The following is a 24788-nucleotide window of genomic DNA, read 5'->3' on the forward strand; positions in this document are numbered from 1 at the left end:
AGAAGTTGGAGGATCTGGGGCCAAGGGGTTCCCTGACCACCACCCCTGGCTTCCACCTTTGTGCCATGCAATTACAGATCAGGTCATCCTTGGGAAGGTCTAGCTAACACCATTGCCGAGGTGTCCCTGGTTGCTCTTCAGAGCTGAGGATGTGATTAAAAAACAGAAGCTGACCTGGAAAGTCACTGTTTTGATTAACTCTTTCTCCAGTATGTTTTTGGTGCTATGAAAGTGACTTTGTTTCATTTTTATTTTCATAATGTTTTGTTAGATTCAGTCCATTATTAGATGGTTTGGATCACTCACCTTTTTTTTAATTCCTTCTCTTCTTCCTCCTTTCTCAAGATCAGAGCCAAATAGCCACGTGTGAAGTTTAATTTTTCCACCACAATCACAGACACCAAAAGCAAGAAAGGACAGTTCACTTGTATTTGTTTCCTTGACCGAAGCTGATAGCAACAGGGCTGAGCAGTCCTGGCTTTTCTCAGGCTTTCTTAAACTCACATTTGATTTACAAGGTGCTGCTTAAAACTATATGGTTTATAATACTTGCTATCAGAACTAAGATTATCTTTCTGTTGATGCTAGTGGCAACAGCAAAAAGGACAGTTATTACCCTGTTGAACTAGCCAAGGACCCAGTGCCCACATTAACATGACTTGGAGTTTTGTGGTTTAAACACCTACGAAGAACAGCTGCATCTCCAAAAAGGAATTGTTTTTCTATTTATTGAGCCAGAACTAAAGTAATTATAATCATACATAAAACATATTAATGCTGAATAATGTCCTTGTGCTTATTATTAGCCTGGTTCTGCCACTATTTTTGCCAGTGTTGGTATTACAGTGTCACAGTGGCCACTTCATCACAGAGATTAAATGCTGATTTTGACATTCATTTTAAAAGCTAATCCTTCCTTTGTAGAAAACAGTGAATTCACTCCTCCTTAGACATTATTCTGTTTGCTTGAGTATCTGTAGCCAAGCAATTTCTAGGAATTAATCTTAAACTGTTCAGTGAAGTTTCCTGGTTTAGTCAGTCCAGTGGATACTGGGATCCTGGGTATTGGTTTTGATGAAATAAGCGTCCCTCTGTTTGACAGCTCCCCTCAGCCAAATGGTTTTGTGAAGGCTTAAAGCAACATTTTGGGTTTTGCTCCTTTAATTCTTCTGTTGCAAATGTATTCTTCCCCCATCCAACCATGTCATAACTATTCACTGCATTAAAGCACTTCTAAATTGTGAGCAAGTTGTGAAAGACGAAGAGAGAATTAATACTGTGTAATGTTTAGACCTTGGGAGCTTTTTATGTCACTTGCTTTACAGGTTATTTGTTCAGGCTAGAAATAAACACATTCATGAATGCTGTAGAGCTTAAGAGTCTTGTAATTACTCCTGCTTGTGCATTAACTTCGGTTTCTAGGTGTAAAGAAAACACTGAAAAGCAGGAGAACAACTTATAGTAACTTGTGTACTGAATTCATCTATTCTTTCCTCCTAGGTATTTATGGGCCATTGGTAAAAATGTTTGGAAGAGATGGAAGAAACGATTCTTTGTCCTGGTCCAGGTAACAGATTTAACTAAAAGTGATCTTAAATCACAACATGAAAAATTTAAGTCTGTCTTCTGGCCATTTGCAGTGCTGTGTAATTGATGCTGAACTGTGGTTCTGCGTAGGGTGTCTGTTAAATCATGGGGGTTTTCCTACACATGTACATCTTCTCAAGGCTATCCCAGTTGCAGACCTCTGGCTGTGAGTTTCCTGATGCACATGAATGCTTGGTGAAATGGAGAACCAATTTTAGTGAGAAATCAATGAGACAAGGAGGAAGCTTGGTCTGTTTTGGCTGGAGGTACTTGGGTGCATCGCAGGCTACGTCAGCATCAGTGTATCGTTCTGGACATTTATCTTGCCTTCACGTTCATTACTGCCTCTCATTGTCTACAGCGCTCATTGATCATTTTGCAAACTTTCTTCCTTTTCCCCTTTTTTTCTTTTTTCCACTTTCTGCCCTTCCAGTTTCAGTAGACCTGTATATTTGACCATGATTAAGAATTTCAAGGAAACGGGCAGATATCCTCTGTGACCTAAAAGGATCTGGTCAGTACTCCATGTGTTAGATCTTCCCTCACCTTTCCAAGTGCAGCTGAAACCACTGCCTTGGCCACAGAAGTGAGGGGCCCCAGTGTGAGCAGCTCCATCTTCACACCAGCCCGATAAAGCCAGAGTCCTCTTGGGTCCATCTCTCTCTCCCCCCCTCTCTGCGTTCCCCAGGCTATGTTGTCTCCAAGTATGAGAAATAAAAGCTTTGTGCAGGGTCCTGTGATGAAAGCAACACAGAGGTGCTCTGATGGAATAACGTGGAGTCAGACTGAGATCTTGTGCCAGCACAGATCCAAAGTGGTCAAGTCAGAAGGTGAAGCCAATAAAGCAGATGGCAGGTTTGCTGCAGAAGAGCCAGGATTTCACCCATGTGTAAGAACAGAGATGGTGTAAACCAGGTGCACCAGGCTCCACATTTGGGATGGACCATGCTGGTGTGTTGACTTTCCTGTGCCAGTAAGAGGAGTCCACACAGTCCATCTCCCGCCTTACAAAGCTGGCTTCTCTGGTCTTAAATCACCTGTTGTAAACTGGTTAGTTTGTTTTTAGTTAATTATTACTCCAAGTTTAACTGTCCTAGTAGGAAACTTAATCGCATTCTCTGTTTGTCCATCACTACCAGTCTCCATAGTGCTAAACTATGTGGCAGATGAGAAAATCCATCCTGGGGAAGTAAAAGGGTTATATGATGTGTGTGAGCCATGTAAGTAGGAGCCTATTGGGAGAGACCAGTTGAGTACCTAGTCCAATAACCAAGTGTAAACAGCAGTGACAGTTTTAAGTGCTCGATTTGTACTCCAAATGGGGTCCAAATGGCCACAGAAGTGTGGGAGTTAATATAGAGTAGCCCCAGGAGATGCCTCTATCTGCCCAAGCAGTGTATTTAGATTTAGGTAAAAGTGATGGGTTTAGTATCTGTGTAATCCATTCCTACAGGCGTCTGGTTTCCAAATGCACCCTCCGTGCGGGGGCTTGCCAGGCCCCTGGTGAGACAGGGCACTTGGCACCTGACGGGGTGTCTCCTGGGTGAGAAGCAGCCAAGAACATAGAAAAGGAAAAGCCTTTTGGGAACAGTGTGCAGCGATCCTCTTCTGGGGCAGGGACTGAAGGATTGCTTTTCTCTGTATTATGTCCTGAAGTGAAGTTAAAAGTTCTGTGGTGGTCTGTGAGCACCTATAGGGCAACTAGTATTGCTTTTCCCTGGGAGATGATTCATTCCTATTAGACCAAGTTCTCAGTCCCTTTTTCCCTGTGAACAAGGATTCTCCAAATCAGAGAATCCTCTTCCCTAACATAGCTTCTCCCATAAATGTATCTATTGATAGCCTTCTGTGCAAGAGTTTACAGGTTTGACATGGATTCCCATGTGTGTCTCAAGGAGCCTTTCTTCTGGCCATTCTGTGTGGTTGCAGTTCCTTCTCTAGTTGCTATATATTCTTCAGCTTGTTGTGGAATTGAAGCTCTCGGAGTTATTCCATGTTTTCTCATGTTACTAGGTCTGTATTCGTCAGTTGGCATATAAGAGCGGAATTTGGCCAGAAAAGCAATTCATTTGAATAAGATGAGCAGACTTTTGCCCCCAGAGAGTCTCTGTAGCCCACCTCAGAAATTCCAGCTGCCACCGCAGCTTCTCCGTTATGTTACCGTTTGCTCAACATTTGGTGCAATGTAAAGTGTTCTGCTGTACATCAAATATAAACAAGAAACACTCTCTATGCAGTCCCTCAGATGTAGTTGGAGCATATTGAACATGTCAGCAGGCAATAAAGATGGAATAAAAATACTTTGCTGTCCGTATGTTTGTCATTTGCTTTTCATGCAATGCGAAGGATGGGTGCTGATATGAGCAGGGATTGGCAGCAAAGGTGTTGATGTCCAGGATGCTCTGAACTCTGCTAAACCACAGACAGAAAATAAGCCCCACAGGAAGGTGAGCTGGCTCTGTTAGGTAAAGAACAGACAACGAGCAACCCCTGTGTCAGGAGGCTCCTGCAGAGAGATGGAGTCCAAAGCATGAAAATTCCATTTGGGTTATAGTGGTCTGGTCAGTCTGTGGCACTGCCAAGAGGCCAAGGCTATATATTTGGGTGAATAACTAAACATTTCCTTTCTGATCTCTTGTTTGTCCCTTATCTGTAGCATCTTCTATTGCAGCTCTGCTTCCCTTCCTGCCCCTCGCAGAGTAACCTCCTCCTCCTCTCGGTCCTGTGCCCTCTCCTGCCCCTCTCTCCCCATTTCAGATGGATGCACCAAAAGCGGTGCTATTGGGTGGTACCGCTCTGCCTTCTGGTACCAGCTGTTAAGAAATTCATGGTAATAAATACTCAAACTCTTCATAGCCACCTAAACAAGGCACAAAGGTGCCAAACTGCATGGGCGGCACCAGGGAGGAAGGTGTTGATGGCAGTTTGTCTCTTTTGTGTCAGCAATGCCTCGCTGGTATGAACGGAGGCTTTGCGTGCGTATGCAGAAAAAGGAGCTCTGGAGGGAGCATTTCCACTGCTACTTGGCTTGTGTAAGGCCTGTAGAGGAGGGGAAAGGAGCAATAACTGCCTTGTAATTTGGGTGGAATAATCCCTCGCACCTTCTGTGTCTGTAGCTGCGAGGGTTGTAGAGGAGTGGAGGTGATTTGTTTGGGTGTAGTGGGTGAAAGCGGTTCCTTTGTGCCATTTCTGGAACTGGGCTGCACCTCTCCAGCACAGGCAGTGCTGGGTGGACTTGGTTCAGTCCCTTGGGGAAGGTTTGCAGCATGGTGCGGCTGGCAGAGCCGGTGCATATGCTCCTCCAGCATGCACCCGTGCGTTAGGAAGGGATAGTTTTCTCTTCCGAATGAATCGCAGTCCTCTCTGCACGCTGCCCACCCTTCTCGTAGACACCCTTTGAGATGAGCAGCAGAAGAGCAGAATACTGATTAGATGTAAATTACATGGCAGAGACTCGTTACTTGCCTAATTTTAAATCCTGAGATATGCAGTGTGAAAGTGATGGCAGAATATGGCCCTGAGCTTGGATGGAAATGGTCCGCAGCATCACAAGTGAGGAAAATGCTTCGTAAAGGCAACAGTAATGCCAGTGGCAGTGGTAAGCGAAAGCAATGGAGCGGTTTAGGGCAAAGTTCTCTGTGACTGGTTAGAAAAGAAAATGTACATCCATCGGAGATGTTAGAAGTGTTTCCTGAGTTGCTATATCAGCTGCCTGAGCACAGCACACGCATTTCAGCCAGTTTGCCAATTAGACCCTTGATCATGCAAGAGCTGGGATTTTTCATAGCTGACAGAGCTTGTATTAATTCTTTGCAAGGTCTAATGTGCTGTACTGGCAACCGCACTATTGTTGGTTCTGGTGGGTTTGCTGGCTTTGTGATAGGAAATTTCTTATAATGATTCTTAAGGGCAAATGAATTAATTACATTGAGATTTCAGACTGAATCTCCTGTTCTCTTGTCATAACCCCATTTCTGTGCTCTGGCAGCATATGGGAAGTAACACTCCATGGTACCTGGATGACATGTCTGCTGAGTAGCTTGAAGCAGTTTTCGGCTGATTGTGTCTGATGGTGTTTGCAGAATGTGTTGGAACCAGATCAACCCTCTGCAGATTAAAACCAGTTGCAGTGTCTACGCCTGGATCTATTGTTCTAGTGACAGACTCCCTGAACTCATTATAATTTAGACTAACAGTGACAGTTCCTGCTTTTAGCAAAACTCGGCTGACTCGGGAGAAAATGAAACGAAGTAAGTGTTCAGTAAGTCTGCTAACCAACAGAATTTGAAAATAATTCAGCAAAATTGCAGTGTACTACACCAGTGGTCCTAGACTATGGTCCGCAAGTCAAGGTAAATGACCCGTAGCTGGTCCCTGTAATCATATTAAATCATGTTTTCAGTTAGACCCTCGCTGAGAACTGGGCATAGGTAGTGATTCTTGAGAAAACTCGAGTGTTGATGATAAATACGAAATGTTTGGAAACTGCCGCTCAAACAGATGCCCCAGCTTATTACACCTGGCTACAGTGGGTCCTGCGTGTCTCATCTGTACTCACACGGGATGGCTTCCCATCACAGCCCTGCCCATGGAGAACACAGGCACACCTCCTGCTTGAAGGAGGAGGTTAGGACAACTGCTGTGTGCAGTTCTTTGGGGCTGAATGGACATGCTGATATATGAAAATTGTTGTTTTCACATTTTTTTTCTTTAAGCTAGATCATTTCCTCTGCTCATTTGTGTCAGGAAAGGGCTCGGGAGGCAACATACAGCTGCAACCAGAGGACAAGATCCTCCCATCAAAGTGAGAAGCTGTATTACAGCTGGCAGTATCTTAGCACAGTTTCTCTCCCTTGGGACAAAATGCATGCTGTTAATCTAGGAAAGGTCCATTTAAGAATTTAACCCAAGTGGGGCGGTGTTATGTCAACAGCGAGGAAGGGGGAGGTGAATGACTGGGCTTGGAGTGTGAGGCATGACAATTAACAGGTTTGAGCAGGATCCTGGGGAAAGCAGTGCTCGCTAGAGCAGGAGTCTCTGGTGGAAAAACAAGGACGAAGTCAGGACTGGTTAATACATATCTACTGTATTTATTAATCAGTTGGATTATATAGCTGGTGACAGAATATGGTCAAGTGCCAACAAAGTCAGATCTAATTTAGCAGCCTGGGAATAGTGAACTTTGGCATTTGTCTCCCGCTGTCTGCTTCCCCTTTCCTGAATTTCTTTGTCTTTTTCTCCTTTTCCCCCACTTTCTTTTCCTTCTGTTCTTTTGTCTGTAATTATTTCTCAAAGTGTTTTCCCTTTTTTGTAATGAACCAGCCAGGGCAGCCTTGGATTATTTCCTTTCTTTTAGTTTCGCTCAGTTCAGCTTCCTTAGATGCTCCTTTCCTGGCCCTTGTCGGGTCCCTGGATGAAATCCCAGCTGCTTTGAGAGTTTGTCCCTCACTGGGCAGAGATTTCTCCTCTGTCTTCCTTCAGTTTCCTCTTTGTATCTGTGTTTTTTCCAATTACTCAAACCATTCATCTCTCCCATCCCATCTGCTCGCTCACTCTCGTGCTCAGCTATGGTTCAGTGTGAATTCAGCAGGCTGTAAGATTAATTTCTGCTATTAACTGTTTCACTCGTCTAGCCACTTCTAAGCTTCTACAGAAAGCAGACTCTAAAGCACAGTATTTTAGAGGACTGATGAAAGGCAAGCTGCAGTCTCCACTTGACCCTACAGTGCTGTTCAGCAGGGAAGCACTGGCATACCGAGCATTCCAGAAGGTTTTGCTTTACCACTGCTTGTAAATGGAAGCAGCCACGTTGCACTGGTAGCCAGGGCATCAGCTTCTTTCTGACCACAAGCAGTAAATGCCTTAGGCAGCAGGACAGGGCAGACAGGCTGGTATGCCAGTCCTGGAAGTCAGTAAGTGGAGCTGTTTGGGTGCAGGCACCCTGCATGGCACAGCTGGCACCCTTTCCAGAGGCCATCGAGAGCTGTCTCCTCCCTCCAGCCTGGCCCTCGCCTGACTCCTGCCAGCAGGCGCCTGGGCAATCCTGAGCTTGGGCTTTGCGCCTGAGCCATATGAGTAGAGAAGAAGTAAGACGTGAACGCAGATGAGCCCTGGATGTCGTAGACTCACCTGCAGGTTTCTCTTAGAGGTCTCTTCTAATAGTGATGTAGAGCAGCTTCTTCCAAGGAAATGATGTGGATGCTGACAGGAGCGACCAGTTTGCTTTTCCTCTGTCCCAGGATGGCCCCACCAGAGCTTACTGTCTGCATCTGGTTTATAACTTTTAACGTGAGCAGTATAAGCTTTGAAATGCCTACGTGTGTTTCCATATGTTACTGTTCTGTTGGTATGGTTGGCTTATTGATAGGGATGAAGAATATTTTCTGGGTCCAAAGATGACAGGAATTATTTGTATGTGAAGGAGAGCCTGAAATTCAGACCTCATGCCCAGGGTCAGAGGAGAAGAAACTGAAATACTGAATGAATTTTACCTGTCGCTATAGAGTGTGCAGGAGAAGAAAAAAACATTAGCTGTATTAATGTTTTCGATCAATGTGAGAGTAGGTTAGCACCTGACTCATTTCAGGAGCTAAATTTATCACGCAGTCCCTGAAGTTCAGGCTGTCTAACACAGAGACCTCAAATCCTCACCGCTCAGCTGAGATCTCCAGCATCTTACCATAAATCAAGCACATTCAAGAGCTTCTCCAGGAGATGGCAGCAATATACTGCGAGTACCGCTGAATGAGCGCTGCAGGAGTCGTCTGAATGTTGTGCTGTGGGGCACTGGGTTATTTTTAGATTTCTTCGTGTTAATCTTTTTAATTTTTGTGTTGCCGGTACGATGGTATGCATTCAAAGTTCATAGCATAGAATCTGCACTGGTGTGCTCCTGCTATTGGTCTGTTACTTGTCAATCTTTCGTCAGCGCTGGTAGTTTTAAGGAGGATGCAAGATGCTTAAAGCATCACTTTTAGTCTTACTCCCACAAATGTGTTAATGATAGGGTTTATTCTTAGGTGGCTTTTGGAGCTGTTCCTGGAGGGAGGCACGGTGCAGGCAGGGCTGCTGAGAGCAGGCTGGCAGCTAGCAGAAGCCCGTAGAGGGCAGCAAGAAACCGAGCACCGACTGGGAGACACTCTACCAGTAGAGGGGTCCCCTGACTTAAATAAATGACATTTTATTAGCGATAGATGCCACCAAAAGAGGTGCTGCGTGTGTATTTGTAGCCAAGCAATTTGGCAATTTGAAGGCAAAATCCCCCCAGCCCAGCAGCTCTCCCGTCTTTCAGGATCTCTGCCGACTTCCAAAAAATGACGAGCACGATCCATTGCCATCCACCAGAGTTTTAAAGTTTCCTCCAGAGGTCAAGAAAATGTCCAGATGAATAAAATTACGTCAGGCGTCCAGGATGTGACACAACCTTAACAAAGTCATTTGAAATCATTTGACAGTAAATTTCCCCGTGAGTTCCTAGCCTGGGGGATGGAGAATCCTCTCCTCTCCTCTCCTCCCTGGATGCGCTGCTCGCTGACCATCCAGATTGCAGCACGGCGGGTACCGCCGGGTCTTGATGCAGCCTGATGGCCTCCTAAAGGCGATTTGGGAGCCTGGCAGAGCCCCCGCAGCTGAGTCGGCTTCCGTCAAGAGCTTGACATTGAATGTATCGTGTCATGCAGATGGTACCTCAGAGGAGTGAGAGCTGCCATTTACAGCACTGATGACAACAACTGCCGAGATCAGTGGGATCTTAAGATTGCTTTAATATGACTGGCACCTAGCAATTTAGCTCACATTGTTTGTGACAGGGTGTCACTCTTGCACTTGTCTGGGGATGAATGATAGAGGGTTTTAAAGCGTGGAGCTTCCTCTTTGGGAGGAAATTAAACCGCTGTACGTACTGAAGCGGAGAATTAGATGCCTGCTGCAGCAGGGTGTGTTAAAAGAGAGCTTTGCAAAAGCCTGGTAAAAAGTTTAGTCTGTCTTCTATGGGTGATGACCGTCAAAATTACCCCACCACCCCCAGTCCCTGTAAACACGCTGTCCGCGGACAGTGTTTGTAAGCGCTTTGCATTGCCTTGTCGTGATCACCCGGTGCCATCTTAGCTTTGTGATTTTCTTCAGGTTAGTCAATATACATTTGCTATGTGCAGCTACCGGGAGAAAAAAGCTGAACCTCAAGAGCTGCTGCAGCTCGACGGATACACTGTGGACTACACCGACCCGCAGCCAGGTAGGGGGCTGGCGGCTCGCTGCTGTGCCCGCAGGTGCTCGGGCTCGCCGCGCCGCGTACGGCTCCCAAACGGGAGTGCTCTCTCCCTCTCTCTCTCTCTCTCCCCCCCTGCTTGCAGCTGAACTGTGATCAGCATTATTCTAAATATGTTTGTGTTTATACTGATCATTAGCTATGCATGACTTTACTATAAATAGATCTAAGGAATTGAGCTAGGAGTTGCATCAGAAGAGGGAAAGGCTCATCTCTTCTGGGGAGTCTAAGTGAATTAGATGCTTAAATCCCAGTAAAACTTGATAGTGATCTGAATGCTCAAACTGAGTAACAATTCTGACCTGTGCCTTCAGATTCTGTTCCTTCAATAAAAGGTTAGCAGCTATGTCTGTCTTTATTGTAGAAGATATTTATGGGAGCAACCCAGCATTTTTGCCTGCCCCATTTTCTCTCTGGTGGATGCGAGTGAGTGGAAGGGGCAGGCACGGAAAGCCCCCTGGTACCTGGAGGTACCTGTTGAGTGTTGAGACCCTTCTTCAAGTGGAGGAGCACGACATTTCTTTTATTTCAGTGGGGCAACACGTTGAGCATGGTGATGCTCACCATGCCCTGGATAATGTTATCCCCAGAGGAGATGAAGAAAGACGCAGGAGGTTGGTTGCCAAGACCTTTATTCCAGGTTAATTCTCATGTTAGGGAGATGGGAAGATGGGTGCTGAACCAGGGCAAAGACAAATAAGCACATCACCCAAGCACCTTTTGTGCACTGATGCACTCAGCCGAAAGGGAAACCTCCCACCACATCCCCTCAAAACCCATTTTTAATGGGGCTCCAGTGGTGCCGCTTGCATGGAACCTGCACAGAGGGGGCTGTAGGTGAGAGAAGCAATTAATCTGCGTGTGTTGGGGCTTGTTTTAGTGATTGCAGTGCAGGGTGCCCTGGCGGGCTGTCTTGCAGGTGAGTTTGGTGCTGGGGAGGGGCTGAGCTCAGCCAGTAGCCGGGGAGCACCCGGGGCTGCGATGGGGTGGGAAGCTGGGGGAGATCCCCTGGCTGGCCTCCGAGTCTTCAAAACTCCATTGTCGCTTCCTCCCATGCCAGGTTTGGAGGGCGGCAGAGCATTCTTCAACGCTGTGAAGGAAGGAGACACGGTGATTTTTGCCAGTGATGATGAGCAGGACCGTATCCTGTGGGTCCAAGCCATGTACCGAGCCACCGGCCAGTCTCACAAACCTGTGCCGCCTACCCAAGTGCAAAAGCTAAATGCTAAAGGAGGAAATGTACCCCAGCTAGACGCCCCAATCTCTCAATTTTGTAAGTAAATAAGTTCTCCTAGAGGGCAGAAGTCTTTGATGGAAAGGTTTTCTGCACTGATGTAAATCGATATTCACATACATGTTTCTGACTCTGAAATGAAATTTTTTTCATTATCGTTAAGCTGCTTTTTACATCAGTGAATCCAGAAGCAGTTAACCTGTGTGTTCAGCACAACCAAACCCAAGAAGCAAAATTCCTTGGGGAACTTGTCAATGAGTATTTTAAAGTGCAATACTTGATGGAGGAGAGACTGGGATCTGACAGCCTGAGACCCAGCTTGCTTCCTGCAGACACGTGCTTTACCCCCACACAATAAACTGCACACCCATATCAGAGCGATTCATTAGCACCATTAGCTGTCTGTCAAACGCATCACGTGCTCAGAACTACAGGTGCAAATCTTGCAAGTATGAAATGCACACACAAAAAGAGGTCTCCTGTTGAATATTCAACTGTAGGAAAACATATGGTATTTTTAACAGGTTGCTTTGCAGGCCAGTTAGATGTGAATTTAAAGCAATCATCTTTTAAGTCGTAGCTATGCTTCATGTCCTGTGCAGTTATACCCAGTTTGCCTAATTTGAAATTTAGAGCAATTTCTTTTGTCTTGCAAATGTAATTTGATTATAAACCACACAAATGCCTCCTCACTCATTTTTCTTGAAGGTCTCAATCACACGTCTGGAGCCCCTTTGTTATGTAACATGCAGCAGTTCTTGCTAGTTTCAGCAGAATTTAAGAATTAGCATTGTTGAACCTAAGTAAAATAAGGAAAATCGGTAAATATTAGCAAATTCTACTAATTAAGTCAGATTTTAACATTTAAAATAGTCTTTGTAAAGTTCTTATGGAGTGTTTTGTTGTAGGGAACTCAGAAAATCTGCCCCTTGCTTATCAATATCATTTGCCTGTGTTTTATATTGATTTCACTTCTTCATGTCAGTATGTACAGGAAATAAAATGCAAGACATACAGATGATGTACAATCAATGTTACAGCAGAAAACCTCTGCTTGCTGCTTTTTTTGATTTATGTCCTCCAAATGCCTGCATATTTTGGACTCCCTTCTGTCTTGCATTGCTGCTGCTGTGAGAAGTAGCATGATGCAGCGTGGTAAAACCTACAGTCAGTGTTTTCATTTCAGTGACCCTCATCCTGTTCATCCAAGTCAGGTCACTGACTCTGGGGGTGCAAGGTGTAAAGGTTTGGGGTCAGGAAGGAAGGACACCTCTCAGAAAGCCAGAAGGGGAGGTATGAATTGGCCTCTTGTGAGTGAGACATTTGCTGGCTGTGATCAGCCTCGAGACCTGGCTGAGCTGTGCTGTCCAGGGATTGTATGTGTCTCTGCCCAGAATGTTTAGTCAAAGTGGTTTTGGAAATAGCACACAGAGGTCCTTCTACTGCTGCTTTTTCACATGCTAAAAGCCTGCGAAGTGTAGTGAGGGAGAGTGGCAGAGGGATGCTGCTTGTGGCTCCCTCTCCTAACAAGCGATGCTGAAGGATGCTCTTAGCTGTGTGGTTGGTGCAAAGAGGATGCGCTCCTGCTTGTCCCAGCATGATCCCCATGGATTGGGACAAGGGCAGTGAGAGACCTTAGACTGGGGAAACACCATCCCCACCAGCCTTCTCCCATCCTTGCAGGCATCAGGCCTGGAGAATTTTTCTGCTGGGTAAATTCCTGATGTTTATGGAGTTTTCACTTTGCCAGACCAATATATGGGGTCAGGTGAAGGGTCCCTTTCCTAGACACATCATAGTTGCCTGGCAGCAGCTGTAGCAAAGTCTGCCAGGAGTTGGGGGAAGGAAATGGGCTGCCCGGGGCCGTGGACCTTTGGGTGCGTTGTCCCCATGCAGAGCCAAGCACTGTGTGCCTGGGGAGAGCTGACCCCAACCCACTTAGTTACCTGGGATGGATAAGGGGCAGCTGGCTTGTCCTAGTCCTCACCAGGGAGCAGCGAAGTCAGTGACTGAGCCCAGGAGTCCCCTCTGCACCTAACCACAGCCCAGCATGTCCACCAGAGACTTGTGCTGCTCATGGTCCTGCAGACTGTATCAGCTTGACTGTGCTCAGAGCTAGAGAAATGCCACAGGTTTGACCTGGATTTTTCCATCTCATGCACCTGCCAGGAGTCAGGGATCCCTCATCCTTGCTTCTGGTGAAAACAGCCAAGATTTCACCCCCTGTTCCCTGCAGGGCATCTGAGGGGGTCAGGATCTGACCTTAGTTTCTCCTGCTTGTTCTCAGGCCAATACCAGCTCCAGGTGCAGATAATTCGGCTGGTTTTTATGCCATCACCTTCTTTCCATCCACAATGTGTTTTCGCCATAAGCTGGGTGTCTTCAGGCTCGCTTTTTTGCTGCAGGCACTGGGAAACCCTCTTGGCTGTGTTGTGCCAAAGCCTGGAAGGGGGAAACCAGTCGGCTCATCAGTCTGATGATGACTTCCTACTTCAGCATCCTCTGGGCTACTGTATTTTGTCCTTAAGTCTTCCTTCCTCCTCCTCCCTTGGATCTAGATCCCTCTGACAGCTCTTTGTGCACAGGACCTTCATCCTGCAGGAGGATGAGGGCAGCATGCCATAGTACACCTTCATCTCAGCAGCAAAGGCTACTCATTTTTCATATTTTAACGTTTGTACGTGGCAATGCTCCTTACAAAAGTCATTGGGCACAGCAGTTAAATAATCAGAAGCAGAAGTGAGTCATGCATGCCACACATGATGGCTTGTTGGGAGTCTTAAATGCACAAATGCACTTCTCAGCTCCTTCAGTCTTGAAATTCAAACATATCAAGTATTGCATTTTTAAAAGGGTCTTGGTTTGTTATTGGGGGTTTTTTGGCTTGAGTTTTTTGTTGGTTTTTTTGTTGTTGTTGTTGTTTGGGTTTTTGGGGATTTTTTGCCCGCAGAAAGGTAAGGACTTTTGTGAGATATTTTATTCTTGTACATTTATCTTTATATACCTGTCACAATTTTTGTGCTTATTAGAGGCTATGGTGAATGAGGATGTGCAAAGAAGTAAATGTTAAGCCATTTGATGAGTAACTGTTGTTATAGCTTTCATGTTGTAGCAGTCCGAGATGGCACATGCGCATGCATGCACATGCAGAAAAAATCCTGCCCTCCGCTCCTGTGATGGAGCTGTCTGTTAAACAGAAACATGAGAAGAACATATTTTGCTGTTGGGGAAACTTGGGAGAATAGTGAATTCATTGGTTCCCATTTCTTTTGACTCTAGTAAACACCAACTTCGAGCAGCGCTCAAATTCTCATCCACAGTTTGATAGCAGCACTTGTCTTGGAAGTAAACAGACAGCTCTGAACCAGGGTGGAGTTTATTTTATTTGCAATTTAAGTACTGGAAAAAAAAAAATAGATCCTGCTATTCATTAATTTTTGTATGACTCTACAATTCCTTTTATGTGGGTGAACAATACCTGTTAGAGTGAAAAGTTTTGCTTTTTTTGTTTTGCCACAATTTCAAAGAAAAACTCCATTCACGCAAAGCTGTGCTTTTCTCCAATGTTCGCATTATAAAAGAAAAAACCCAAAACTGTTCTTGTTTACTGTTGAAATCATGCACAGTATTATAGTCAATAATGCTGCCAATACATATTACACCTTTTGGCAATATTTAAGCTTCATAAAAGTGGTCACTTGTCTGAAAGCACCAATCTTTGTTCGTTCTGTGTTAGTGATGCATCAAACAAAATTCCCAAACATGCTCAATGTTCTTTTTTTTATTATTATTTGTGAAACGTTATTCTTTTTAACATGAAAGATTGGTCCGTACTTGTTTTACGTATCACTTGTGGTTATATTTCATTTTTTAATGTCTGTTTATATTTAATGACTGTTAATCACACCATATACAAAGAGTTGGTTGTTTTGAGAATTTGTAAAGATTTGTTCCCCCATAATAAGTAGCGAGGTTTATTGAGCTGCTTAAGAAATTTTCAGCTGTAAGTGGTTGTTGTTGTGTTTTGGTTTTTTTAGTTGGTTTGATTTTTCTTTAAGTTTCTTTTTCATTCTTTGCTTGAACCCAAATATTTAGCTGCTAGGTTAGGGCTCCTGTCTGCTTTCCTGAGCCTTGTTGCTAGTCTTTATGTTATTCTGGTTTGTTCCTTCTTACCCTGCTAACTTCTAGCTGGACTCAAGGGTAAGTGCTTCCCTGTAGCTAGCACAGCTCAGATAATCAGACTAGATTATCTGACATATGCAATGTGCTTTTTTTTTTTCTCTTAAATCTTTCTCATGTTTAGATTTTGTAGTACAAACTTTCCATGTTATTTTCCTGAATTGAGGTTTGAAATGTAAGTTTCCATACTGAAATTGGGATGCATGTGATGTTTGCATAATTGCCTTCTCTCCCTGGCTTTCACATTGGCATCAAGTGATCCTCTTAGCAAAGCCAATCATTAACATTTCTATTTTTCATTCCGAGATGTAAATATTAATTAACATCACAATAAAACTGTAAATAATACCTTCTTTTGTTTCATGGAATTTACATCTAGTTGACTGCTTTCTGCCTGAAAACAGATCATTTTGCACTCTGACAATATCCTTTCTCTCTGTGCTGATGATTAGCCTGGTGTAGCACACCAGCGTGCGGGGCTAACCGTGGACACCTCACAGCATAGAAAGGTAGGGCAGGAGACCCTGAGAAACCTAAAGGAGGTGCAGGACTCCACAGAAGCCCCCCCAAAAAACCCCTCCACACGTGCCTTGTGAAAATAAGTCTGAATCGTCGAGGTGTGATAGTTCCCTCTCCCGTAAACTCAGTAGGGGATGATTTCGGCAGCAAGCAACAGCTCTCTGGGTCACCCCGGGTTTGGAGATGCTGACCCACTCCAACTTAAATACATTAGTCACGGAGGGGTGCTGCTGTTCCCCCAAATTATCATAAATTAACATTTTTGCGTGGGTCTCAGTCACCAATCAAAGCAATGCTTGCAAAAGAATAAGCCGGGGGAATTACTATTTTACATTTTCCCACTGGAATACCTACTTTGGAAAAGACAAAAGCCCAAACTGGTGCTGTAAAAGAGTTTCTCCTTAGTCTTTGTTCAGCCTTAAATACAGCCGATACAAATCCTTTATTGATGTTGTAAGCTGCTTCTCTAATACCTGGTGAGTGCCTGCTTTCCTTAGGAGGGAATAGCATCAGTGGGTCATGAGAGCTGGCAAATATGTATCCGGAGTATCTGAATGCAATTATGAGAAGGAACAGGCGGTGTCATCCCTCCTGGCCATCAAACAAGACTTTTCTTTTTTTTTTTTCCTCTTCTTCCTTCTTTTGTTTCTTTTTTCTTCTTTTTTTTCTGTGTGTGAGTATGTGCGTGTGTGTATAAATATACCCCTGGGTAGCAGGCAGAATTCCTTCTCAGCAGACACTTTCTTTTTTCTTTCTTTTTTTTCTTTTCTAAATGTTTGGATTTCCAAAGAGGATTCTTATCAGACTTTACCACCAAAAAAAAAAAAAAAATCATAATTTTATGGAAATACAGATTTTTGCCACTTTGAAAGAAAGAAAGAAAGAGTGAATGAATGAATGAACTTGGGTCTGGCAACATTACATGTATTTGCACTACAATGCACTGCTATCCTATTAGATTATTAGTTTTGTGCTTTAATTGCTTTATTTTTATTTAGATAGTTAGAGATATCATGAGAACGCTGCTGTGTCTTCTGTATTGTCAACTTGCAGATGCTTCGTTGCAGGAATGCAGAATTAAAATGTTGATTCAGTTCTCACATAAGTTGCATGAATTTAAAACTAGCCTGTAAATCACTTCTACGTGCTTTAAGAAGCATGAGCCTCTAACTTATGACATACAAATTCACAGGTTTCTGCAGCTATCTAATTCAAAATACTTTTAAATAGTTATAAAAATGCTGTGAAACAATGTTTTATATTCTAAATAGCTGTTCTAAAACTGTGTTTTTAACTTGCCACACAAGGAATTATGTAAGTGCATATGACAAATTCTTCCTCATTTAACTACCAAACATTAGATAAGTTAGATTTCAATTCAGTGCCTAGTGTGTCTGGTGATTTACAGGAGCATTCATAATCGTTTATTAAAATTGTAACTCAAGCAGAAAAGAATTTGTTTGCAGCAGGGGAAAAACCATAAAACACAGGAATAAACAGCCAATTAAATTTAAAGCTATCTTCTAACGCGGAGTAATATGAAGAAAAAAAAAAAAAAAAGCTCTTAGCTGTCCAGCTGAGAGGCGAGTTCAGCCTGCTGCAGCGGCCACAGCTCATCGCAGGGAGGAGGTTTGCAGAGCCCCAGGCACCCACGCAGGGACACACAGAGGGGGACACACGTATCGTTTTGCAGAGGTGGCAATGCTGTAGTGCACGGTGAGGAGGGGACTTGGTAAGTCACCAGCCAGCACTGCCAGCAGCTCACTCATGATCAACAGCCTGACATTTGCCGTCCCAGAACGGTGTTTTGGGGTTTTTTCCCCCCTCCAGAGCGCGAGTGTTTGCTAGTAAAGACTCTTGCTCCACACGGCCGAACAAAATGAGGTTTCTAGGTGCTTCCTCTGGGTATTTCTTTAACGAGTTGCAGCCCAAGCGTGTCCGTTAGCTCCGTTTAAGTGGTGAGAGCAGGAGGGGACCCGGCCGCCCCTGGGAGCGCGCAGCCAAGCGCGGCAGGTCGTGGTGGGCACACTGTCACCTGCCCGCCGCCGTGCATTGCCGGCGAGCATCGCGCAGGCTGGAAAACTTCTCCCACCCTGCCCGGCCAGGCCAGCAAGAGTTTTCTAGAAATATCTGTAAATGAATAGCTGCCATCAATCATTGTCATTCCTTTATTTCATGTCTCCTGATGAGGTTGACTAGTGTCATTGTTTGTTACTGTCCAAACCACATCTTCATTCTTGTAATGTCAAGCAGATATGACAAGCACACATTTTCCAGATGAGTAAGATACAAAGTCACCTTTTAATTTACAGTTGTTTGGTTTTTTTGTTTGTTGGGTTTTTTTGTTTTGTTTTTAATAAGCAAATGTGTTGTAAAATTTACTGGATGTTCAGTTGCCTTTGGTACTAAAACAAAGTCACTCATTAACCGAAAGAAAGAAATCTGGAGTAAGAAATTCTTACAATAAAATGGCTACCTAAAGCCTTTTATAACAAGAATTCTTTTATGGAGCTTGTCCCCCGCTATTAACTTCACCGCTCTCAGAGCAAAATCTGCCAAAATTATTGCTGGAGCAAAAGAAACACAGAGGGCAGGGAAATGTGTTTGGGGGGAAAAAAATAGAGATATGACCGTTTTGTCTCTTCCTTTTTAAATAACAGTTAGATAAAGAGAAATACAGCCCTCGGAGGACCAAATGGTGGGACAGTCATTTGGTTTTCATCGTCGTCGTTGTTGTTGCTGTTGAAATCTTTGTGTTCCCGACACTGGCAGATTTTTAAGACTCTGATTTCAAACACTTGTAGGGAGTGCGTGTGTGACAGGGGGCTAGTTAATGGAGTCAGGATAAAATGCAAACTGGATAAAAATGATCAAAATAAACCCAGCAGCATTAAAAAAAGACCGTAATGTAGGTGACCAAGTGCAATATAAAAGGCCAGTCTGCAGTTTTCCAGAAGAAAGGTTCGTGGAGTCTCTGCTGCCCATGTACCTCCGCGGGCAACCTCCCTTCCGAGACCACCATCGAACGCCTTTCAGCTGCAGTTCTGTGCAGCTTGTCTAAATATGTAAGATAACTTTTGTGGGCCTGCAGCAGCATTTTGGCTGGGGCCCCGAACAAAGAAGCACCAGCAAGCTTGGCACAGCACCTTGGGAAGGGATTGTAAATTACTGGAGCATCATATAACTTTCTTTCTTGGGTTTCCTCTTTCTTTTTAGCTAGAATAGCAGAGCAGGGTCAAAAAAGCATCCGTATTTGACCGAAACAATTAATTTAAAGTACTTACAAATTAGCTGTACAGTTTGGGTATGAGTATTAGCCATTCTCATTTTGTACTTTGTTTTAAATCTCATTCAAACTGTACAAGCCATTTTGAAAGAGGGTAGTTTATACATAAAATCTATTTAATATGCTGATGTTGGCAGTATTTTAAATCACAGATCAGCTGTCTGGAGCAGAGTAACAATATGTTTAGGTCTGTCCTTTTCTTTTTGTGTTGCCTAGGAAGGTTAATGCTCTCGCCATCATTTGATTCCTAAATTTCATTCTTAAAAGCGAGTCCATTGGAAAAATCAAAATGCAAAAATAAATTGCAGGTTGCAGGGGGTGTTTATATTCTAATTAAGGGAAGGTGAGTTTAATGTATGAGTGTCCTTTTTAAACTGCTCCTAGTTATTCTTAAGAATTTTAAGCATCTGGCCCAGAGCAGATATTCCATTTAATTCCACACATTCCATGTGTGTATTATCATTCTCCAAAGACATCTGCAGTTCCTGCCGTGCCAGCATTAGCCCCTGGCTGGGTGACGTGCACCCACCCAGCCCCACAGCTCTGCCGATGCAAAATGGTTTGACCATGCACTGGGCTGCTGCAGGCATTGCTACAGCTGGTCATCTTCCTTCCCATGGCAGAAACCCCACATTTTAAACCACTGACTGAGCAAAAATAGTGTGGCTCATACTTTTTTGATTACTGGAGCTCGTGCAGCACCATGTCTGATGCCTCCTTTTTGGGTGGTTGTTCTGAGGTGGGGAGATTTGGGGCACATGGGCCTGTGGGCAGGCACCCAGTGGGATGCTCAGTAAGGTGTGGCTTCGGAGTGATTAATGAAAGTAAGTTTGCCCCTGAGTATGGACAGTTGTGAAGGCTGTTTAATCACTGTGTCTGTTCTCACGCTTGGCAGGGAGCTGTCTGTGCCCCTGCCTTGAGCCGGGAGATCATTTAAAAGCCTGGGACAGACCCTCAGCTCCGTGGAAGCCAGCAGAGCTTCCGTGGGTTTGCACCGACCAAAGGTCCACTCTGTGCCCACCTTGCTCAGAGGACATAAAGTGATGAAAAGCTTATTAGGCTGGAGTAAAAAACATTAATTTCAAACATGCTTTCTAGCACATATGCTCAAAAAAGTTCACCAGCTAAAGGGCTAGAGGACTCTTCAAATTTCCAGCTGATTTACTCAGCTCTCAGAGCCTCGTTGGCTGAGCAGGAGGATTGACAGTGTATCAGGGCTTCTAATTGAAAAGTAATAAAATCTCTGAGCGGAGCTGGCAAATGAAGGCCTCCAGCCAATTTGTCAGCTTGCAGTCAACTCCGAGGAGCCGGGCAGAGCAGCAAGCCATTAAAAATAGTCTGATAATATCTGTTAAAACATTTTGTGGGCGCTAGGGATGGAATTGAAAACAGAGCAGACAAACTCTTTGGGAGTGAATGCAATCAAATCGATCATGGCCCAAAGGGACAGGGACGATGGGGCAGAGAGCTGTCAAAACAGACAGGAGCTGGCCCGTGCCATGAGCCCCAGGGCTGGGTGGGCTTTGCATGCCCATGGATGCTGGAGAGGTGCTGTGGAGGTGATGTGCTGGTCAGAGAGCTTGTCCCTATCCCCCAAGCCAGCACTTGTGCTGCCACGTTGCTCTGTACCGGCGGCAGCTTCTTGTCTCCCTGCTGGATGCACGGAGCTGCCAGCGGAGCAGGGGGGCTGGGACCGGGGTGAGGGGCAGAGGTAGCAAGTCCTGGCACATGGAGCAACATAGGGGAGTGGACCCTCAAAAATTAACCAGCTGTAGGGAAAAAAACCCTCCGTGTTTATTCAGCAGGGTTTTAATGAGGAAAATTGCCAGCTATTGCTGAATTAAGTATTGCTAGCAGCTAATTGAAATGTTGCATGTTTTAATTTGTCTGATTTCTTTCCAGGGGGTGATGTTATTTATATAGTTTGTATATAGCTAACGACAGACTATACAGAAAATGCAAAGATTGCTTCCAATGATCAGTAATATCTGAGAGCACAGACATGAACGAGGTATTTAGGAAGACATACCATCCTTCACAGCTTAATATTAAATAGTACAACATATATAAAAGAACACTGTATCATTATCATGTAAAGCTCTTTTTTATATTTTTTTTTTATTTTGCTCATTATTTTTAATTAAGGATTTTTGGTTCTTCTGGTGAAGGGGGATTTTGTTTTAAAACAAATACAGTTACCATATACTACTACTATTGCGGAAAACTGCATTTTTCTGTCCTTTCAGCCACATTGTTTCAAGGCCACCCAGTTCCCCTAGGAGGCTATAAACAGGGGAAGGATTTAAATCCTATTTTCTTTGTGGAGGATTTGGCAAGAACCCATATAGTAGGAAGCTGAGCACGGACAAAACCAAGTGAAAGGTGTCCTTTAATTCCCCGGCCACTGGTAGAACAAAGCCTGTTCCCAGCGGGGTCCCGGCTAGCCGCACCCAGGCCGGCTTGGCGGCTTCATTTCAACTGCTGAATTTGGTGTATTTTTAGTTAACCATGTTGAGATTAATTAATTAGCCCCTAGGAGTTAGTGCCCGTAAACGTCACCCAAAGCAGAGAAGTGTGAATGCGTTGAGGCTGTTAATTCACCCAAAAATGGCAGCTCGTAATCCAAGCAGAGGAAATTCAGTCCCTCTGTCGGGATGACTGGCAGCTCCAGCACACTAGCGGGTTACTGCCTCAGTGACAACGAACTATATATCAATTTAACTTCTTAGCGATGCTTAAAAGAGCATCTTTTTATTTCGGTGAGGTAGCATTTAAAGTTGCCATTAGGAAAAAAAAAAATTGCCATGGGGAGACAAACATTGGCATTTGGATAAGAAACAACTAGGTAACTGGTGTGATACCTAGAAAACCTAGTAAATGTAGAGAAAAATGCTACAGCTGTAACTTCGTTAGAATGGCAGAATCTATTATAATTAACTGCAACTATCTAAATAGGAGCTAATTTACTTCTGTGAGCCAGAATTCTGTTAACTCATAGCATATTGTAAGATACAGAGTAAGTTCTTGGGTTTGTGTTCTGGTTTTAAGTATAGAATAAATGCACTTATAATGAGCAGTTGACAAGACGTTAATTCTAAAATCTTTTGCCTAAATGCAATAAGATAGTCCATAACTGATGCAAGTTGACAATGGGAGGTAAAAAGAGTACTGTATAGCCTGCAAAGAGAAAGGTTAATGGCAATGTAGGGAAGAGGAGATATTTAGCTTTCATGCTTCATACTGTATATTTTTTTCTGTTGTATTTGTCAACTAAAATGTCTTATATCTCTCTAAATGGTGTCTTTCTCTATATGTATAAATGAACAGATGCAGATAGAGCTCAAAAGCATGGCATGGATGAATTTATCTCTTCCAATCCCTGTAACTTTGACCACGCTTCACTCTTTGAGATGGTTCAGCGCCTCACTTTGGACCACAGACTTAATGATTCCTATTCTTGTCTGGCAAGTATATTCTTTGGTCTCTAGTGATATAAACATCAAGCAGCAAAGTCAAAGCTAGTGCGAGTGGGGGCTAATCCCCCTGTTGTTGGAAGATTGACTTCTGTTTACACCAGGTTTGAATTTGGCCCAGAGTTATTTTCTTTTGAGAGGCTACTTGCAGTGAGCTGACTGCTCTTCTTCTCCAGTTGCACTGTCTTTATCGTTTCTGTTTGCAATGCTTAAAATGTTTCTTCCTGCAAAGACAAATGCCAGTGTGGGGATGCGAAGTAGAGCGCAGTGTTTTGCAGCCTCCCGCACTGCCTTCCAGAGTCTTCTGGATGAAAGAACAGGGGAAAGATGACGGTCTGGTACCACCTCCCATGTCAATGGAGTCCCACCAAGAATAACTGTGGCCCAGCTTTGTGTCTCTTTATGAGCAGGGATCCCAAGCAGGTAACAGATGGGCCTAGATGGATAACTGCAGTGATGCTGCAGTCTGTCCATGCTGATACAGTCCCATGCCCGTCCTGATTATTCTCATAAGTGCAGGCTGCAGCTCTCGGCCCACTGCTGTGTAACACGGTCTATAGGACAGTGGCACTGAGATGCTCCAGGACAGTTTCTAGCCTTTGGCTGGGGCGCAGTGCTCGGGGGCTCTTAGACACTGTGAGGGTTTAAACGACAAATAACCTCTAACAATACAACTTGAACCATTCATTTTTAGCAGTTTCATTGAGGAGGATGAAAAGACTCTTAGTTTTTGAAAACACAACAGGATGAAGCCTTTCCAGAGGGCCCTGAAGTGGAGGTCCTGTCCTGAATGTGGCATGGGACAGATCCTGACCTGCCACCCTCCTAGTGTCACACAGGAACCTCCACACCGGGGTGTCATCATGAGCTGCCTCAGCAGAAGGACCACCCTGTGCTGATAGGCTTCATCTTTTGCCAGCTGTGCAGTCCCGGGAGCTGGGGCTCCCGCGTGGCTTGCTGTTAAAAGCAGCAACCCAGGAACACAACTGAGCAGGTAGCAGCGAGGCTGTCAGCCCCAAATCCTGTCCTCCACGTCCCCTCCACCATGGTGCTCCTCTCTCCTGCTCTGCTCCTTGCACCACATGCAGGGGCTGGTCTCCTCAGAAAGGCTAAGATCCAGTAAATGCCATTAGTGGTAGTGAGTTGTCACCGTCCTGATGAGAGGCAGGGTAGGAGGAACGGTTGTGGACGTCCCCTGAGGTAAGGATGGGCTGGGGGGAAGGCTGCAGCGAGCACTTTACCCACAGATACCCAAGTGGTACATGTAGGCTTGGTGGGAGCATTGTCAGACCTGCAGCAGGTTTCTCACCAGTTCCACCAAGGTATTTGCTCCAGCGGGCAATGAATTTGGCATGCAGCTTCTGCTCCCCACGCATGGCTGACCCTAGGAAGACCATTCCCATCCATGCATGTCTGACAGGTTGGCTTGCAGCTGGTTTGTCTCTGTGCAGTCTGGGGCCTGGCTGGAGAGCTGTGGCCATTGAATTGGCGGAGAGGTGCAAGGCCATCGCTGAAAGTTATTAACAATGTTTCTCTCCAAGAAACCAGCCAGCCACACTTCTGCTTGTTACCGTGATGTTTAGGCCCTTGCTAGAAGCTACCGGAGTGGTGGAGCTCCCCTCAGCACCAAGACTTGTGCTTCTTCGGAGCAGAGCATCACCAAATAACCATCTCCTTTCAAATCACCCATTGCAGAGTGTTATAAAGAAGAGAATAATGGCCTGTGTTCACCTATGCTTGGATTTCACTTGCTGCTGTACTTATTTTACTATGGTTTTGTCCTGATTACGGCATAAAATACCAGACTGACCTCAAAATTTGAGTTCAACTGCAAAGAGCTCCCATTGCTCTTGCTGTGGCTTTGGGATGTTGGTGATACCCCTGCTCTGGCTTGCCTGGGCAAGCTGCGGGTGCGTGGGGAGCCCGCTCTGTGTACTCCATGTACCACTGGGCAGTTGTTGTTCTCCCTACGGGACATTGCCATGCTTGCATGGTCCCACAGAGTTTTGCCTCGTCGCGCCTCTTCTTGTTTTCAAAGGTGGATGTGGAGGTGCCAGGGAAGACTTACCCAGACACTGTGGCTTCCCCTGACACAGAGGATAACTCGGCGTTGCCTCCTTTCTGTGGAACCAGGTTAAACAATGTTATTGCAAGCCCACTTGCTGGCTGAGCCAGGCATCCCTATGAAAACAAACAGGCTGGCTGACTCATCTCGGCTGTGGCAGAAGTGATGTTTGCTGGCAG

General features: G+C 44.8%; 1 protein-coding gene across 16 annotated transcripts in view; it reads left to right on the plus strand.

The window, feature by feature from the left end:
- The window catches only part of CADPS (calcium dependent secretion activator), a 220843-nt gene that overhangs the window by 110220 nt on the left and 85835 nt on the right, over window positions 1-24788 (plus strand). For all 16 annotated transcript variants that reach the window (XM_056335290.1, XM_056335291.1, XM_056335294.1 and 13 more), the window contains exons 9-12: window positions 1501-1567; window positions 9712-9820; window positions 10914-11126; window positions 22399-22535. In XM_056335290.1, coding sequence (XP_056191265.1) covers window positions 1501-1567; window positions 9712-9820; window positions 10914-11126; window positions 22399-22535 — 526 coding nt within the window. The remainder of the gene's footprint in view (window positions 1-1500; window positions 1568-9711; window positions 9821-10913; window positions 11127-22398; window positions 22536-24788) is intronic.

The sequence above is a fragment of the Falco biarmicus genome, chromosome 4 (assembly GCF_023638135.1).
Source record: "Falco biarmicus isolate bFalBia1 chromosome 4, bFalBia1.pri, whole genome shotgun sequence".
Taxonomy (NCBI): Eukaryota; Metazoa; Chordata; class Aves; order Falconiformes; family Falconidae; genus Falco; species Falco biarmicus.